General features: G+C 39.1%; 1 protein-coding gene across 1 annotated transcript in view; it reads left to right on the top strand.

The window, feature by feature from the left end:
* TES (testin LIM domain protein) overlaps positions 1-20,440 on the top strand; it is a 28,336-nt gene that overhangs the window by 4,661 nt on the left and 3,235 nt on the right. The window contains exons 2-5 of the mRNA XM_056340923.1: positions 6,980-7,065; positions 15,044-15,296; positions 16,473-16,808; positions 20,098-20,313. Coding sequence (XP_056196898.1) covers positions 6,980-7,065; positions 15,044-15,296; positions 16,473-16,808; positions 20,098-20,313 — 891 coding nt within the window. The remainder of the gene's footprint in view (positions 1-6,979; positions 7,066-15,043; positions 15,297-16,472; positions 16,809-20,097; positions 20,314-20,440) is intronic.

Genomic DNA, 20,440 nt, shown 5'->3' with positions numbered 1-20,440 from the left:
AGTATTAAACAATAGTATGGAAGATTAACTTCCTTTTAAATTATATCTAAAAATAAAAAATACTTTATTTAAAGTATTCTGTTGTTAAGGGAGCAAACATCTTTCTGCAAGTGTTCCTGGAAAAGAAATAATTTTCCTTTCCTCTAAGTAAACTAATAATAACAGTGAGTAGCAATTGTGAATTTTATTGGTAAAAGTTATTTAAAAACACATTTCCCTTACCTCAAAAAAGTATACTGAATTTGCAAATTAATGGTTCTTCCCAGCAAATACAAATTTTACAGATGTAATAGAGTAGATGTAAATTTATGTACTGTATTTAACAAATATATCTTACAACCTATTTTAAATAGATATGCATGTTTCATTTACATATATATAACTACTATATATGTGTATGGGATGTGCATGTATATATAGATATGCTTTATGTAGGGCGTATATGTAAAAGATCCCCAATATCTACTTTCTGCTAACACGTGGAATGGGTGAGGTTCTTTGAGGTGCTGGAGACATGCAGGAAGAATAGGGCCGTGAAGATGAAAACTTGTCACACCTGTTACCTTGGGTCTTAGACTTGGTCAAATGAAGAGGTCAGGGGAGTAAGGAGACTTCTGTCATGACAGTTCCTGATTACAGCAGGTGTAACTTCACTCTGGTACTGTTGCATGTGTGTTTCTAGTCTTTCTGGTTTTTTTAAAGTCTGCCTAACCCTTTCTGTATGCCTTGTTTTTAGTCTGAGGTTGTCTAGCTGCAGCTTCTAAAAGCACTGATGGGGGGGGGGGGGAGGCATGTAGGTTTCCAGCTCTGCTTCTGAAAACCTAATATTAGGAGATGCAAGTGGGCAAGAGTATTGATACCAACACAAAGCACACCAAATATTGTGAAAACGCCGCTGCAGCACTGGGTGATGGATAGTGCTGTATCGGAGGTTTATAGGCAGTGCTATAGTGTCAGCTGCATTCAAACCTAGCTGGTGTCATACTGGACTTTGAGTAAATAGCACTTGTTTTCTGTCAGGCTGAGATACCTTTAATAGCTGTTAGTCTTTTGACAGTAAACTGTATAGCAATGCCTTAAATACTTACATCCTGAGCTGTTTGTTATTTAGTTGAAGATGTTGCAATAAAATAAATTCTTAGTACTTGCATACTGTCATAGACTGCTGCAGCATCTTGATTTGGTCTTCTGTTTTTCCTGCCTGGGTCATCTTTTATTTTATTTTTTTTTCTTGGATGCAACCACTTTTTGGCATCCTTCTTTCTGTGCAAATGGACTTCCTTACCCAAGCTTCTACATCTTAATTCCAGTCAACTTTTCCCTAGTTTGCAATGTATATTTAAAAAAAGCTAGGACAGACTTGCCATCAATTTTAATGGACATTTTAAATAATAACAGATATAGAGTGGTTCGTGGGATACTGCTCTTTATTACAGATGAAACTTCTCATAGTGCCTGTAAAAGTCTTGTAAGAGCATTGTCTAGATACAAACATGTATTTTGTTTGGTTTTTTTTTTCATTCTGGAATCATGAGAAATAACACAACTCTTCTGTTTTTAAAGTTTAAATGCTGGTAACCTATTTTAATTTCCAGTTTGTTGTGTTGCCCTACTAGAGAAGGCTTCTGCTGGTGCAGAATATTGTCATACAAGGTCAGGTGTCAGCAGTAAAGCATGCACAGCACATGAAAGTTCTCATGTGTCTTGTTCTCATGGTCTTTGGGTTTTTTTGCATACTTGGCTTTACCTTCACATCTTTGGAAGTCCTACGTACGTTGTGATATGCTAGAAATCAATTCTGTTGTGCTGTACAGGTGTGTTTGTGTTGTGTTGGAAATGAGAAACAGTATCACTTGACGTGGCCCTGCAAATATCCAGATGGATTAATACTGGAAGATTCCTGGGATTTTATGGTAAATCCAGGAGTAGCTTTAGCGTGGATCTCTTCGCTTCTGCCCTTGGAGCACTCAAGAACACAGCAGAAAGATCTGGAAAAAGGATAGTGAAGAGAATTTTAAGTCTGTTCTGGCGCTCTCTTAATGATTGCAGTCCACTAACGACAACTTTCTCGCTGTATAGCCACAACCTTTCAGTTTCTGGAGAGGTCTCAAACAGTGGAAGGACTTCTGATCTTCTGCAGCAGCAAATACTGGTATTGTGTCTTACTGGCTGTGGCAAAGTAAAAGACTAATACAGCTCACTCATCTGGTGCTACAGAAGTCTCCTCAAGGAGAGGAAGGAAGAGCAGCCAAAACCCAGGTTAGCTCTGGTCTTTTGGTGGGACTGAGGAGGTAAAACAGATCTGGTGGGAAGGAGACTAGAAATGCCAAGTGGAACTTCTGCATTTTGTTACAGCTTCCTCTTTTACCACCTTCTTACCACTGTACTCCAGGGGCTTCTTTGTAAAGAGGCAGGAAGGTCAGAGCAACTACCTTTATTTGAGGGCTATATATGTACTGGGTGTGATTACTATTAAATGGTAACTATTAAAATAAGGTCTTCCAGTGGAACTCTGCCAGGATACTCTTTGTATTGTTTGTGCTCAGCTGCTTAGCGGGAGGGAATAGAAAAGACAGAATTGGACTCTAGTCACTGTAAAGTGACTATATATATATAGTGATAATATAGAGAGACAGTGGGCAGAAGCTGCAGTGTGAGAAATTAAGGTTAAACCTTAGATTTTCTTTCCTCTCTGTGGTCCAGTGTTGTAATGCGCTATTGAACCAGCAACTGGCCACGGCCCTGGGCAAATATGATTTCATTGCATCTGTTCTTTGTGAGCAATTGGGTGACCTCCAGAGAGCCCTTTCAACTTAAAATAATCTATGCTGATTAAAAGCAAGTATAGGCAAGCTTTAAAAACTACTGTGCTTACATTTTAATTCATCTAACATTTCCTGGGGCTTATTTTTGTTTTTCCTGTGACTGTCAACAATAATCTTGTGTTCGGTGACGTTACACTTCTTTAACTATTAAAAAGCTAATCCTCCATTCATCACAACATTTTTTTCAGCCGTGCTGTGCGCTGTGGCCCAGTTTGCTCCATGAAGGAACAAACTTCCTAACAAACATCCATATTTTACCACATAAGAGGAACAATAGCTGACAAAGTATAATTGCATTTGTATCAGTCTGCAGACTAAACTGGCATTTTCATACCATCCTGTGTGGGGAGATGTTTTGTTGTCTGATGTCTGAAGTGTGCTGTATTTACAGGAATACAAATTCTGAAATTAATATTTTAAAATTGCAGCAAAGCAGGACTTCAACATTTGTTGGCAGGTTTAATAGAAGGGAGAGACGGGACTTTTTGGACTTTTATTCTTGGTCATGTTCCTGAAACTTAATGATAAACCCTGCTGATAAGGCAGGTTTAAACTATTTCATAGCAACTGCTGTGTTTCTCTTGCACATCAGAACAAGACACTTAAATAGGAACATTTGGATTTGTAAACTGACAGTAAGCGCTTTTCTACACATGACTTCTTAATGTAAAGACAACCAGCTTTTGGCACTGGATTCCAGTCTGAGGTGAAACGGGGCAGTCTTTCACTAATTCTCACTTAGCTGTAACCATTTAAAATTCTTTGTCCTTAAGGACTATTTAACCTTGAAAGCAGCTTGCAATGGATGATCTCAGTTGTATTTATATAGTCTTCTGTAGTCGGACTATGTAAATATGTTAGGTATGTTAGTAATACCAGATGGTTTTGGATAGCTTTTTCTGTAAAATGAAAATTTTCAGTAGACAGACAGGAGCCTTCTTCTGGCAATATTTCGGTTGACCTATCTATGCCATTTCTTCCATAACTCCATTTATGGGGAAAATTGATTCCCTCCTGTTCCCAGGAATGCATTCCCACTCCAGTGCACACTCAGCCTGCTCTGCCTCTGGGTGCTCAGCATGGAGTTGGCCATATCCTTCAAAAGGCATGGGGAGTAGATGCATGCTGCAGCTTTAGGCTCTTTGAATTTTCCAAATTACAGCAGAATCAGACACTGAAGAAGAAATGGTCACTTCTGAAGCTGATGCTTCGTTACCATTGAAGGATGTCTTGTTACAGGACTGTGGAGCCGTATTTGACATGCGCTGACCTCCAGATAGTCAAACTCAAAAGCATTGTGTGCTGTTGTTTTATATCTTTATTTTTGGCAAGCAGCCACATAGTTTCTCTGTCTGAACAAAAGCAGAGGCTGTGCGTGCATCTGGAATTGCATTGAATTTGGTTCTCAATGTGCCCCTTAGTTTCTAGCTAAACCCTTTCCATAAGGTGAGCAGACATTGCATATAGAAAGGTCGCATCCTTTCTGTTTCGCAGCAAACTGAGAAAGGTTTGCTTTGAAATATAGATCTTGTTTGCTAATTCAGTTTGTGTCAAGCTGTATAAGCATTTACTTAATGATGTGCTCTTTATTACTGGGGAGGGAACATGTATTTCTGAAGGAATCTGCTTCTGGAGAGGTGTTTTTAGCTGAAAAAACCCTTAAAGGTTAGGAAGCTTGGAAATGGATATGTTTTAAAGGTGCAAAAAAAAAACCCCTTCCTTTTCTTACATTTCAGATTCTGTTTTGAGAGTTCTTGAAATGTTAAGGCTATTTCTTTGTGTACTGTACAACAGCGCTCTATACATAAATGGTCCTAGGTTTCTAAGGCTTAATCACAACAGTAATAGAATTACCATTATTCTCCTTTCTTCACCTTCCTTTCTTCTTAAGGGGAGAGCTGAAGCATAAAGAAATAATGCCAATTTGTAGCTAAGTAGCAGCAAGAGAGAATGGGTTAATGTTGGTGTTGATTATTTGGGGGGGGCAGGGGCAGGGATGGGGTTTTGGTCGTGGAGGGAGCATTTGTTTTTTAGGGCACTGCAAGCACATCTTAAGTGTAACTGGTTTTAGGGAGGGTAACTTAATAAAACAACCAAAAAACAAAACCTGTGTCCCCCCAAAAAAAAACCCCAACAAACCACGCGCTTGTTCTGTGTTGCTTTAGCTTCCTCTTTCTTTTTAGATAACGTCTTGGCCAATATTGTTCTCCTCATGTGTGACAAGAGTGCTCAGTTGTTTTCTTAGGTACAGTGTCTGTGCATGGGGTATGGTGTGTATATACGTGAGGTACATACAGTGGGGCTCTGCATTCCAGATGAGAAAACCACTGTAAGCACCCATCTTCAGTAAAGATGAATTTTTATTAACATGTTAGCTTTATATATCCAACACAGACAAAAATTTGATAGTTGATGAAAGAACTTAATTTTTAAAATTATGTTTATTTAGATGTCTACTGGTCTGAGTTCAGGTTAGTGTCTGTATCATGTGAACTTCTTGAGCCCTTAGGCTGTCAAAGATGTCACCATGATCACAGCATGCTTGTATTTCTTCTTCCAGATAAGAAAGGAAGAAATAATTTCATGTCCCTCTGTCCATCCCTGCAGTTGCAAGCAGTAGGTTAACAGCTGCCAAAGTATCTGACCTCCCTAAATAGACCTTAATTTGCAGGAAGACTTTGTAATTTCCTCAGGGATATCTAATGACTGTGGAGGCAGTAGTGATCCTTCAAATTATAAAATAACAGAAAGCACGGGCTTCTCTGAATCTTACCATGCTCTCTGTGTTGAGCAGGTGGCTTGTTAATAATCTGTTCCTTCATTTTGGACAGAACAAGTTGAAACTGGAGGTGTTTGTATGCTTGTACATACAAGAGTAGCAGTGTGACTTCTCAGAGTAAATCACAAACGTCTTAATAGTAAAACTCTATCACCACATCTAACCCTGGCATTGTATTGTTGTCAGAACTAAGATTAATACCAGAACTTGTCAGCTATAATTTACTTTCTACTCATGGTAAAAGCAAATCTATAGGTGAGTGGCCTCCTTCGTGACCATCCCTCCCACTGCATCTACCCACAGCTAACTGGGACCATTCTCACGTTGCTGGAGCAGTGGATGGGAGTGTGGGAATGGGTTCCCCCTCTGCATGTTGGGCATGAGCTGCCACAGTTCCATGTCCTTCATCTGTCTGATTTAAAAGCAACATTCCCCAAAGGTTTAAAGAGCCGGAGTGAGGAGTTTAAAATTTGTATTAGCTGAATGTATAAGTTACGGTGCTTGGTGTCTTTATTTTTTCACCTCAAATTTCCATTGGCTGTTACTCAGATTTGCTGATGTGTTGATATGTTGTGTGAATACTTGGCCTTTACTCTGTACTGGTTTTTATAGTCTCTCATATTTCCTCTGCGTTATGAATTGGTCATCTGTCCTTTTAACCTTTTCACAATGAAACCCTCTGCATATCATTTATGGTCATTGCTTTCACTAACTGTGCTGTTTCTCTTTCTCCTCAGAAAGCAAGCTGGTATTAGTCCAGCTGAAATGTAATTGTAAAGAGTATGTTCTGCTTTCAGTTGCTATCAGAGTAGTCTCAAGTATATGTGGAAATTATTAGACTAATCACTTAAATGTTTTTTTTATTATTCCTATCAGATGCCCAGCTTAGTGTATGTGAACGTGGAATCTGTTTACTTCTTGATCTCTTGTATTTTGCCAAGTCATGTACTGCAAATTACTTTGTCCTGACAGCTGGGTTAAATGTCCTTTGACTTGATGTCTTAATGGCCTCACTGGCTGTGGTTTCACAGCCACAGACCTAAGGAAGGGCTTGGAAAAAAACTGCTTCTTGCCTCGTGTGAAGTTTGCAGAGCAAGCTAGGCTGGGGGTGAGGGGGCAAGTCACCAGAAAAATACTTGGTTTTGGCCAAGGCTAACTTTCTGCCTGCTAACTCAACCCTATGAACATGCTTGTACAAACACTGGTCACTTCCGTAGGCACAGTGGAAAGGTGAGTGTGCCCCACAATACTGTCCTGATGTCAGTTTAGTCAAATGCTTGATCTGTTGTTTTCATTGTGGATCATAGATTATAAAGGCAGTAATAATGCAGCATATGTCTTTAAGCTCACTGTAGTCGTCTTGCTCTGTACACAGATGGGCTTGGGCCACGAACAAGGATTTGGTGCCCCCTGCTTAAAATGCAAGGATAAATGTGAAGGATTTGAGCTTCATTTCTGGAGGTAAGTGACACCAGATGTCTCTAAGCTATGAATCAGCACTGCAGATCTTGGCACATGTATGCAAATGTCTAAGTAACTGCTTTTTTTCTCTCTTTCAATTGAACTATTCAGAAGCTTTAAAGAAGCTGTGTCTAGGTTCAGGACCAGGGCTTCTCAACTGCTTTACAACAGTGTATAAGTATGTAATCACTTATAAACATGTTTCATCTGCACTGAAGTCAGTGGTAGTACTTCTGCTGAAGTATTTGCTTTATCTTAATAAACAATTCAAGTAGGTTTGTAAAAACATCTCTGTCCCTACAGTAAGAGAGATGAAAGGGAAGAAGTGTGCGTCATCTTAGTAATAAAATGCTTTCTCAGCTCCTGACCAAATATGTATGCTTTGATCTGAGATTTTAGGTAAAATTATCTATGTTGAAACGTTGCATATGCTACAAATGACTTGGAGGGGGAAGAGGTGTCATAATTCAAATAAGTTAGATAGTACTTGGCCTTGGATGATGCACTGTTCCTAATCCAGTAAGATTTGATGACAGTAACAGTAAATACTCTATGTTGTGGTATATGCCATTACTTCTGCAGGAACTTTGTATTCCATTAAGACCTTTATTGTTCTGCCAAAACAGAATTAATATACATGTATATGTCTAGCTAGCCTAGTTCACTGATCATACTGGGTGTGCTTTAAGATGCAGCTTAGCGATTCTGATTTTAAAAAAATAAAAATCTCTCAAAGGGAGCAGTCTGGAAAGTACTTAAAAATAATTGTTAGTAACAATAGTATGTGCTAGCAATGAAAACTATTACGTTTCACCAATGCAATTTAGCTACAGTCATATCTCTGTCTGCAGTAGGGTTTTATTTTGTGGGTTTGGTTTTGTTTTGTTTTGTTTTTAAGGTAGGCTTTATATCCCAGCCATAGTGGCAGGTGCAGATAAGGCCTTGGAGATTTTACATCTTTGCCCAAGAATTTGACTTGTAGCTGAGACTCGGTTTAGAAGAAAACCAAACAGACCACAGCTGATGAGGATGTAGCTTCTTGGTTATGTAGCTATAGAGATAAGTTACAAATAATGGCATGGAGCAGGAAGCAGTGATACACTAATAAATAAACATGACCATCCAAAGGTAAAAAAAAATTAAATTATTAGTTTATGGAAGGCTTTTAATACGCACTCAGTCACAAAGGGGACTTGTGTAGAGGTACTGGTAAAATAAAACTGTACACAGTTAATGTGTGTAGGTAATTCAATAAGACAGAATAAAAAAAACGCAGGAGTAAACAGCACTGCTTATCCATGGCTAGATGAGAAATTATGTCACTTTCTACTTGAAAGCTTGTTGTTCATAGTCAGTGTGATAGATGGGGAAATCACGAGTGAGGAAGGAAAAAAAACCACCAAAGATTAGTCCAGTTAACTTTTTTGAACTCTTCCTTTTTGTCCTCTCTTTTCTTAGTTCCCATTGTTAGACTTTGTAATTACTAGCTTATTCTTTAGCCGAGAAGAATTTGGGATGAAAAGAAAGAAAATATCTAAAGCAATTTAGTCACATAATAGCATGATTTCCAAGTTAGAATGTGTATGCTTCTGTGTGTGTATTTGGAGGGTTTTGCATGTGTTTCTTCTTTATGCACATTTCACAGTGCCTCTGTGGGTAGGGCTCATTGTGCCAGGTCCTGAATACATAGCTTGTCAGAGCAGCATCTCTTCTAGAAAGCAAGAGCTTGTAGACAGCAGTGGATTAAAAAGCAAGTAAGAAAAAGGCATAAGGATAACTAAATAGTCACTGGTTTTAATTTGGAAATCTAATCTATATGGGGTAGACCTGGTAAATAGGGTACCTGGAAGCAGCCTGAGAAGCATCATTGAGGTGTTAGACCCAATGTGGCACATACCTCTGAAACTGTTGAAAAGTTAGCTATTGAGGCAATTGAAGAATGGGTTAGAAAATAGCTGTTTTTCTAGGAGAGCTGCTACTGTGAACAGCAACAGTGTGAATCTGAAGTCTGAAATCAGTTTTGTGTAAGCAGTTTTCAAAGAAAAAAAATTATATTAATATGCTTTGCATGATACAGGGATTTGAGTCCACCGCTTGAACAGAAAGGGACTTATCCCCAAATACCTGTTCACTTAGTCTTGTTAGCCTTAAAAATCAAACTAATTTAAGCAGAAGCAAACTGTAGCACAAGTAGACAGAATACTGTCTTTATAACATGAATGATCAAAATTATTTGAAGTTTAATCACTAATTTTCACTATTACTCACCTGTAAAAGACAGGTGTTGAAGTAGGGATTGTAGTTAAACTGTTAGATGTTGGGGGAGGGGTGGCGCGGGGAGAAAACTATTGTGGGTTGACCTCAGCCGGGAGCCAAGCGCCCACAGAGCTGCTCACTCCCTGTCCCCTCACAGCAGGGTAGGGCAGTGAAAAGGGAAAAACAGCAGTGAGAAAACTCACAGGCTGAAATAAAGTCAGTTTAATAGATGAAAGCAGGCATTAGGGGGGAGCAAGTGATGCAAAGGCAATCACTCGCCATCTCCCGCTAGCAGACCCATGGCCAGCCAGTCTCCAGGCAGTGCCCGCTTTGGCTGTCAGCAACCCTGCCTTCTTCACCCTCTGGCCCTGCCTTATGCTGAGCATGACATTATACGGTATGGAGTATCCTCTGGCAAACCTGACTCTGCTGTGCCTTCTCCCAGCTTCTTGCACACCCCCAGTTAACTTGCTCAGGTGCGGGCAGAGTCCAAAAAAAGAGGAAGCCAGTACAGTAAGCCAGGCAGCAGTTGTGCTTGCAGGCTGCTGTCCTTGCTGTGGTCTGTGTGAGGACTGCCCTCTCCTGGGGGCAGCTGAGGAGATTCAGCAATTCTCGGTCTGATAAATGAAATCTCAGTTGTACCTTGGAGAGCTAAGGTGTTAACTTCTTTCTGTACAAAAGAGCCTCAGCTCTGCCCTTGAGGGGACAGATTGGAAAGCGCACGAAAAAAAATAATAATCAAAGTATACCTATCTAGTAGCAGGGCTTTGTAGAGTTACTACCGCATTCTCCTCTGTACTGGAAGCATTTGGAAAATATTTCTTCCGGAGTGGCAAGTGTTCTTCACTTTGCTATAATTCCTGGCACAGTGTGTGGGATGGTTATATAGGTGCAGAACTGTTAATTTAGGCTAGTACAGAACTGGTGGTAAACAAAGTCCTTAGTAAAATTTGTTCCTAAATTTTGAAATTCTAAAAGCCTCGGTGTTGCAAGCCGAACCCAAAGTTAATACAATGAGAGCTGCAGTCTACAATGGCAGCTGAAGGGTGAACAATCACCTGCTTTATCTCAGTAGGTTAATAGCTTTTGCTTTTAAAATTGTCCTCAGAAACATGCTTTCTTCCAAGTGTAGCAACAGGTAGGGTCTTTTCAATTCAGGTGTTATAACTCCTTTCAGAGTTCAAAACGGTTTCCGCAGAGCCCGCAGGACAGGCTGGCTGTAAGGGATTGCTACTCGGATGCGGGTTTCCTTTTGGGTTAGGGTTTCCCACTAGAGGGAAGTGTGGGACAGGAGTCAGAAATTGCTGAAAGCAGGAGGGAAGGTTCTGATTTATCTTGGTCGTGTGTATACCAGAAAGTAGTAATTGTCTCTGGTGTGGCTTGCCAAGATATTAAAAAGCTTCTGGAGGCAAGAACCTTAAGCTTGGGAACGACTTTTTTCAGCATCTGCCTTCTCTGCACAAATACAATCCCTGGAAGGCAGGGAGAGCTCTAAGTGGGCTTTAACATTTTCTGATACTACAGCTGACAGCTCAAAGCATTTGCAGTTGCTATAGCCGCATTATTAGCGAGAAAATATAATGAAAGGAATCATAGAAAGAAGGTCTTTCTGCATGGAGGGCACAAGCCGGGACTTGCCAGGTGTTTGTTGAAGCCTTCTCTTGCAGCTGCTACCTTCTGGTGCCAGGAGCCACTGCAAAGCCAGCGTAGGAGGGGTCATGATCAGAATTATATTTCTTCTCCATACACCAAACCACAGAAAAGTAGGAGGATGGCTGACACTTGGTTTTGGAGAAGGAGCTAGAAGTGTTTCATCCTTGCTGCCAGTGAACATCCAGGATGCAGGAATTCACCAGCTTGGGAAAGAGGGTGGACTCTATTTACCTTTGTTCTTCCTCTTTCTACCCACCCAAAATGTGGAACCAAGGCATAATCTACTGGATCTGCCTTTTACAGTAATATGCAACTTCTAATTCCACAAATTTTGAAGCTTCTTCCCTATCTTCCATGTTTTGAATGGGAAAAGCTTCCCAAATTGCTGAGATTTGACTGGAGGAATATTTTTCTCCTTTGCTGTCTTGAGACGGTCCTGAGAGCTGTGAACACATAAGCAGGAGTCCCTAATACCCCCTTTAGTAGGGATCCTGCTGAATATCCTCAAGTGAAGGGAAAACCTTTCTGAGAATGCAGATAGAATAAGAAATTCTCACTGCCTGTCTTACTGATAAGAGCCAAAGGAGATATGTGTTTATGTATAGACTTAACTTTTTTTATATAATAGCAGCTGGTTTTCCTGGCATATGTAAGGTATTTGCTTTAACACCAAAAATAAAAATTCAGCATCAGTTATCAGATGGACTTGCGAACTCTTAAGTTTTAGGCAATAGGATGGAGTTGCTTCGTAAGATAGCTATATTCTAGTCAAAGAAATGACTGGCTAATCTATTCTGAGTAGAAGTAATTGGCCATATTCCCTCTGGAGAAGGGAGAGTGATTAATGAACAGGACTCTGATATAGCAACTTTGTGGCAGAAGGCATGAATAAATTGTGAACAGTACTATGCAGGAAGAGTTATGTATGTAAATGTCAACTGGGTATCTTTTAGGACTGGAAATTTTTCAAGAAAAGGGTTTATAAATCAAGACAGGAAACTTTTTTTCGGTTGTTAGCAGTGCATAGATACTTTCATGTGGCTGAGATCTAAGGGATATTTGGGGAGCAGGGGAAATAGCAACAGTTTAGGGGATTTTCCCTCTTACTGAGAGATGCTGACATCAGTTGTGACTCAACATTCTTCACATAATTTCTGGATTGTTTTCTCCTGCATTTGGAGACTTAATTATCCACAAGCTCTAATGTCAGGACCACTACACTTGTAATTTTGTAACGTAGCCTCTGTAACAGCTCCTTGCAAACTCCAGGTAGGCAAAGGGTCATTCGCTTATCTTGAAAGAGCAGGGAGACCACATTAGACTGAAGTGTACACTATCAAATTCTTAATTAAGTCTGGGGTGGGAGGAGATTAGTATCACAGTAGTGCTGGTTTTCAGTGGGACCTGAGGACAAATTGTATGTTTTCACTTTGCAACTATCTGTTCATCTAGTTATCAGGACAACAGGAAATCGCTCATGGGTACCAAACTTAGTGAAACATACTAAGCCTTCAAGGTGGGACTGAGGATGATTAAAAACAAATGAGTTGGTGTTCTCCTAGTTGGAAACAGAAACTCAAAGCTCTTTTGCATCCTGAGAGAATACTACTAGAAAATAGTTATGCAATTTTGTGAGGTAGTGAGAGCAAAAAAAAAAAAGGACGATCTTGTCTCTGCAGGCTGTCAGTGCTGCTTCAGCACACCTGGGTGATGTACAAAGTGGGGGGAACTGCACAAACTGTCACACTGCTGCTGTGACCATGCAGACAGAACAACAATATGAATTGTATTTACTGAGATCTGTCTTGCAAATGGAGTAGTTCTGGATTGCAAGGCCGTACTTAAATGAGTCTGTATGGGTTAACCAAGAATATCAGTTCATTCACCAATGTTATGGGATCACATCCCATGAAGAGGCAAGACTAAAACTGAGGCTTACTATTGCTAATAACTTAAGCTGAAAAAGTGAAGAAAATATCTGGTAAGCTATTGCTCGACTGTACTAACTGCTTGAATTTGAGTTGCATGTGTGCTGTGAGACATATAGCTGCATGATGGTCATGATGTAGTAATGAGTTAAACCTGTAAAGTGTAAGGTCTGATTTTTGTCACCTCAGATGTCAAAGAAGACATGATTGAGAGTTGGTAATAAGGTATAATCATATGTATGCCTTAAGATGAGCAAAGTGAATATAAATTTCTTTATTAAATAGTCTCTTAAGTGTTGGCTAGGTAAAGGACTCATACAGACTGATGCTGAGTATCTTGCAAAATTTTGTTACAAGTGCTTGAGGTGCATAGTACAGCATTTAGGTGTAATGGGTAACGCTACTTCATGCCTGAATGTTTTGGTAAGCTGGGAGACTGCAGAGTGTTTAGTGTTTGCTAGGTATCCAGTTGAGTACCAGCTTTGAAATTCTGTGCATCTTTGCTGTTGTGGAGATGAGTTGGAAGTCATGCAAGCTGTCAGACAGCCTAAAGTTCAATTACTGATTTCTTTAGGTTTTTATGGGTTGCAAAGTGGAGTTGGTTCTGCTTAATGTTCTTATTTTGCTTGTTGTTTTCTCAGTGGCTTATTTCTGTTGCAGTGTTAGCTATTTTCATGTGGAGTGGACTTAACTTCAGTTAACACAACTTGCAGTTGTATAATCGCATGAGCAGGGCAGCATCCATCACACGCTGAAGTGATAGTACCCCACATCATAAAGTGATGTACGTATGTGGTGCGTATCTTTGGTGCTGGCTGTGTGTCACTTCACATAACCAGTTGTACGCAGGTCCTCCTCCTTTCCTCCTTTCCCATCACCTAATGGGCCTGCTCTAGTCATGGCATGTTCTTGTCTGTTCTGTCTTGACTGTTAGGTGCCTTCAGGGGTATGTATCTTGCCTTCAAGACTTTAGAAAACAAGATGCAGAACAATATTAGTTTGATGTGGTTTTGGCAAACAGGGTTGAAAAGCATTTTATAGGTAGTGATTTTTCACTATTCACTATGTGAAGAATCAATAATGAAGTAAAATACTACTTTTCTTTAAACTCTAGAGATCCAGAAAGTTGACCTGTTTTCTTGGTATAATACGAACCTTCAGTTAACATCCAGCTTCACTAATTTCCATGTACTGTGGCTGACTGTGCTTTGAACTGAAGCTCTGGGGAAGCCATTAATAAATAGGAAAATAGCTTGTATAATCCAAGGTTCTGTTTATTATATGTGAATTGTTTAATTATGCTTAAGGTAATAAATTACTCTCTAATATCCCATAATCAAAGAAGTTCAAATGTGTTGCATATGAAAGAATACCATTTATATCTAAGTAAAGCCTTCTACCTTTTAAGGATGTTATCTGTGAAAATTCTTTGTACAGCGTGTGCCAGAATACCTCTGACTTGGTTCAGAGCTGTTTGAAAGGTCTTGTCTGTGTAAGCATTTTGCTTTTCTTTCATCTTCTCTTTTAAATGTTGAACTTTGAACAGAACTTGGTGCAATTGCACTGTATATATGGCTGTATGTGGGTTTTTTTCCTTTCTAGGAAATATTTGTTTCTACTTGATAGCAACCCTGGGTTAACCGCATGATCATGCATGCAGTGAAATGCATACGAAGAAAATAGTATAGTATGCGTGTTTTTGAGTATATAAAGAGAACCTAAAAAACTAAAAGCCCAAATAAATGATTGCTGGAGGGAACATGTTGATGCATTTAAGTGAACTCATGGGTGGGTAACCATAATAAATCTGGCAAGTGGGATGATAGTGGACATGTATGTGTGTGATCAGTACTGAGATGCAACTGAAGGAATGATATAGCATCATATTCAAAATGCATTAGTGTAGTTGACAGATATCCATCTGATCACAATCTCTGTGAACAAAGAATATAAATAATACAACAGGAGAAATGAAGAATGTGCTAAAGAGGTGCTTGACATACTGCAGAATTAACTCTGTACTCCATAACCAAAGCATAACAAGGTTTTGAGTTCCCAGTGATGTTACTAGGTGTGCAGCTGTTGTGGGATGTAATTTTCAGCTGAGACTGTAACTTTGTTGCTATTTCCATAAATTTCAGAAAAATATGCCGCAACTGCAAATGTGGTCAGGAAGAGCATGATGTCCTCACAAGCAATGAGGAAGATCGGAAAGTTGGGAAACTCTTTGAAGATACAAAATACACAACCCTTATTGCAAAGCTGAAGAATGATGGCATTCCCATGTATAAACGCAATGTAATGATACTGACTAATCCAGTGCCAGCCAAGAAGAACATATCCATCAATACTGTGACTTATGAGTGGGCTCCTCCTGTTCAGAATCAGACGCTTGTAAGTCCAACTCACTCTTTCTTCATGTTCAAGGCAGGAGTTGATGGAAGATAGAGAAGCAGAGCTTACCAGAAGGATAAATTTGCTTGTTGTGATCTTCTTTTCTTCCTCAAAACTGAAAATGTGGTGCCTGTTCAATGAGCCTTGCCTCTGTCATCTTGCAGATGTGGATGCTTGTCTATGGAACTTCTTGAGAACCAGGGAGAGGTGGTTTTTAATAGATAGGATTAAGTGTTATCTGCTAACTCCCTGGAGTCCAGTTTCTCTAACCTGCCTTATTTTAGTAAACTTGAAAAATTTGCATGGAGTGTGGGCTTAAAAGGAAAAATAACTTAAAAAAACCCCACAAAACAAAAACCAAACCCACAACAAAACAACCCCGCAACAATGTATGTTATTGTTTAACGTTAAAGGGAACACTCAGTCTTGCATATAGCTTTTACTGTATATGGTAAGAACAAGGTTAGTGTTGACATCTAAAAAAGCAGCTTTCTTCCAGTATGTTTTCAGCTGAAGTATGAGATGGTAGATAGCCTTCTGAACATTTTGCTTCACTTCTCAAACTTTGATTGCTAATTTGCTCTACTGCAGTGTCTTGTGATCCGTGCCACAATTGCGTTACCTCTGACCTACCTCTCAAAATACCCTTTTTCAGTGATTTAATCAAACCTTGTGCATCTAGATCAACTGTTACTTAACATTCAGTTAGCACTTTGATTTCTAGGCTTGTCCTTGCTTTTTTAAAACTGGAGCACTTTTTTTTTTTTCCTTTATTTAGCTAGAATTATTTATGCAATGGGCTGTGTGCCCCAGGCAGACTAATTCAGCTTCTACATTTTTAAAGCTATACTGATTATCAGCAGTTTTAGATAGCTTTGAAGACACAAGGTGCTGTGTAAATGTTACTTACTCTGAGAAGGAATAACTCTGTTCTGCATGTTGTAAAAGGCTTAAAAAGAAGCCTATCTTTTACTCTGGGAAGAAGCCAATTAATGCAGCTGCCGTATTTTATCTCCATCTACTGTGTTTCAGAAGCTTAATATTTATGGAAAAAACCTTGTTTTGACAAATTTTACTGTCGCTAACAACAGTAGAGATTATTTTAGTCATGTGTTTTCTTAAAAGGATGGGTCTATAGTTGAAATGGCATCTGATATCTAATTCCTCCTGGTTCAGGCTAGACAGTATATGCAGATGCTACCGAAGGAGAAGCAGCCTGTTGCTGGCTCAGAAGGCGCACAGTACAGGAAGAAGCAGTTGGCTAAGCAGCTGCCTGCTCATGATCAGGATCCTTCAAAATGCCATGAGCTCTCCCCCAATGAAGTTAAGCAGATGGAACAGTTTGTGAAGAAGTACAAAAACGAGGCACTTGGCGTAGGAGATGTCAAGCTCCCCGGTGAGGTGGAAAAGAGAGGCACTGAGAAGGATAACTTGAACAATGGTGACAGAGGCACTTCAGCTGCTGTAGGAGTGATGGAGGACAAGTCCCCAGATCAGAAGGCATCTCAGTATGTAAGTATAAGAAAGGAAAGATAAAATAAGAAGGTATATTGTCATCCATGTGCTCTCTTTGGTTGTTTAAACCCAAGTAACTCTTTTGTTAACTTGGAATAGTGAAAATCTGGGGAGGGAAAGAAAGAAGGGGAACTGGAAAATGTTGTGAATGCCTGCACAGAACCCTCGTTTCTGACCATATTTAGGACATTGCAGCAAATAACTTCCTAGGTGACCTTTCCATCCTCATTGCAAAAACACCTTAGCTTGGAGATACAGTATAGTAGGGTGGCTCTTACAGAATAATAATCAAGAAACTTCTGTAGTCCTACAGACTAATTGCTATGCTTTTCTCCTCTTGAAGAGTTTAATTTTAGAATCCTGTTTTCTCCTCTCTTGGAAGAGCACCAAAATTACTCGCTTGACAAATTGTTTATTATTTCTTAGTTTCATTTAACTTTAAAGTAACACTTCTCCCTCCCATGTCCATCAAACCAAACGGTATAACAGCTGTTTTGACTAGCCTTCTTTTCATAATCAGATCAGTTTTATTTTTGATGTATTTTTTCCTCTGGCATCTGATTTGTGCCTTGTAATAGCTCAACAAAAAAAAGGTGTGTAAAATTACCCAGTTTTCCTTGATGTTTCTAAACTGTAGCCATAATACAGTATTTCTGACATATTTTGCTAACTACTTCTCTGCTACCAATTATGAATACAAAATAGGGGTAGGATTACTGAAGTAACTAGGCTAATTTAGTGAAGGTAGACCTTCACTTCAGAATTGCAAAAGCTCCTATAACTTGATTTCTAGCTGTGTTGCTATCATATGTATGAATCACAAAAATTACTTGTGTCCAGATTACATACAGAAAATTAATGAGTTCTAGATGGAGATGAAGTTATTTGTTAACATGGCTGTAGAATATAGCTTTCGGTGTTATTGGGGGGTGTGGTGTACTTGGTGTGTCTTTGTGTTTTTTAAACTGACAGTGTATTTCTTCTAGCGTAATTAATATGGAATATAAAATTAACACTTTAGCTTTGAACATGTGCACCTACCATAAATAGCCGTATGCTGTGCCATTTGGTTACCTGTAGCTACTTTTTAGATTTAATTATTCAGTTATTTTTGCCATTATCTTGTCATGGAGATTCTAAGATACTAAAACATTATTTTGTTGTGGATTAAGTTGCTGTCATTCTGCATTCATGCAGCCTCTTCTGCTGGGTTACTTTGGTTTCACCGGAGCAATTCTTCACTTTTCTCCTCAAGACAGACCTACAGAAATACATACCTTGCATTGTACCCTGCTGGCCAGCTGGCCTGGACTACGTTAAGTCAAGGGCAGGATGCTCTCTGTCCTCTTGAGCAATTGCATCAACAGGTGTTTTGTTTATACATTACACCTATTTATTGCTTCAAAACTTTTCTTACTTGAGCACCTGAATATACCTCCTACTGTTTAGGCCAGGCATACCTCACCACTGTGGGCTGTGGTTTAGGAGACTTAGAAGTGTTTAATAGTGTAAGTGAATATTTGAGTTGCTTATCTGTTGTCAGGTACTGAGTTTACCCTGGGCTAAATAATCAGCGTTTAGAGAGATTATTTTGAAGCATTTTTTTTTGTCTGATTTCTGCAATGTGACTTAGTCTTAGTTATGTGCTATAACATTATCTCAACATCTTTTTTTTTAACAGTTCAAAATAAACCAATACAAAGAAGAGCTCTTAAATGCCTTGCAGAGGAATTGTCATCCTTGTCTATGCTTTTTTCTATTAGTTCTGCATCTTTGCTCTCCATGTTTTCTTGTATGTTTTTGTTCAGACTGAATCTGAAAGCATATATTCCCATAGCTGTAGTAAATAGAATGTCTTGAAAAATTATATTTCATTGTAGGAATGGATTGCAATTCCTTTAAACATGATTTCAAAAAATCAACAAAACACAACCAACCAGCTCTCAGCTATTAATGTAAATATACATGTAATAATTGCCTCTGTTTAAAAAAAAAAAATAGATCTGTTTCACCGTGACTGAAAGCTGAATAACAGAAAAATGGATATTCAGCATATTTTAATCTTGTAAAGAAGCAAATCTCTTTATGCACCTTTCAACCACCTAGGCTGGGGATGTTACAAATGATAGGTAAATGAATCGGCTTGCTCTTATCTGGGTCCATGCAACTACTAAACCTTCCAATTGGCTTCTCTTGGAGTGTGAGGTCTGAAGTAGAAAGAAGAGTCAAGAAGCTTTATATACATACATATTTACACTTCCCCTTTCATGCTGTGCTTCTTCCCCTTTTGATGTCTTCCTTTGTATACTTTGAAATCGCTTGTCTGAAACAAATATGGGGATCTGATCAATATGCCTTACAGCTGAGACACTTTTTATTTTTCCATTTATTTTAATTTTTTATGTGTATATACACACACACGCCGAGTTAGAAAAGCCATTTATGGCTGGGCTTGTCGTGATGTAAATCATAGCGTAAACCTTCCCAGGATGTTCAGCCCAGTCTGCTGGAGTACAGGAAATGCCAAACTGGTGGTTAAAGTGTACATAAAAATTCTTATTTCAGTAACCTAAATAACCTGTGTTTTTTGACTTGATGAGAAAACCCTGCCTGTAAGCAGATGTAGGACAGAAGACAGACTGTTAACTTTTTGAAATGACTAGTAGTGTAGCTGTGTTCATAAACTTTGTAGTCCCTTTTCCATAATCACGCTCCCAATTCCAAGATCGTTAATCATGGACTGTTGGACAACAGCCATGAGTGACTAGCATCTCTAGAACACAGCTTTAAACAGAATGAATTTGAAATACTCACAAATGATTATTTTTTTTCCTCACCAGTGGTACAGATTCGACTTGATCTTCTCACGACCTATAAGGACAGCTGTTTTCTTATCATTTGTTCTAGTCATAGTGTAGCTGGTTAGCTTTGATGGAGGCTCCTTTTTCTTCAGTATGTAAGGCTTATAGAACATAACATCCCGTTTTAATTGCCTGTTTGTTTTTTTTTTCTAAGAATGGACTGTAGCTGCAAGAAGGTGAATATGGCGAAATACAGTAATCCATTTAGTAACACTAGTGCAATGTCAGTAGAATGTGCATCATCTTGAACTGCTTAGTTAAACCTGTACTGTGGCATCATGTCACGCTACTGTCTGATCACGGGAGGGTAAACTAATGCTTTAATTTTGGTCTGGGAAGGTGGAATTAAATATGTCAGTAATATGTACTTGCTTTTAATAGACGTCTTCAAAGACTTATTTAATTTGGCAATAACCTCTTTCCAGTCCTGCTATCGCTGCAAACTGAACATGAAAGAAGGTGACCCAGCTGTCTACGCAGAACGTGCTGGATATGACAAACTGTGGCACCCAGCTTGTTTTGTCTGTTGCACCTGCAGTGAACTTCTAGTAGATATGATCTATTTCTGGAAGAATGGTAACCTGTACTGTGGAAGACATTATTGTGATAGTGAAAAACCCCGCTGTGCTGGATGTGATGAGGTAGGAAATATACCAGACCTTTGTTTTAGCACACATTTGCTCCCATGAGAAGTGAATGTGACTTAGTAAAGTATTTCGGTGTAGGGACATGATGTGCTTTCACCAGTTTTAGCTGATCATAGTTGCA

The sequence above is a fragment of the Falco biarmicus genome, chromosome 5 (genome assembly GCF_023638135.1).
Source record: "Falco biarmicus isolate bFalBia1 chromosome 5, bFalBia1.pri, whole genome shotgun sequence".
In the NCBI taxonomy this organism is placed as follows: Eukaryota; Metazoa; Chordata; class Aves; order Falconiformes; family Falconidae; genus Falco; species Falco biarmicus.
This window is presented reverse-complemented; position numbering and strand designations above follow the sequence as displayed.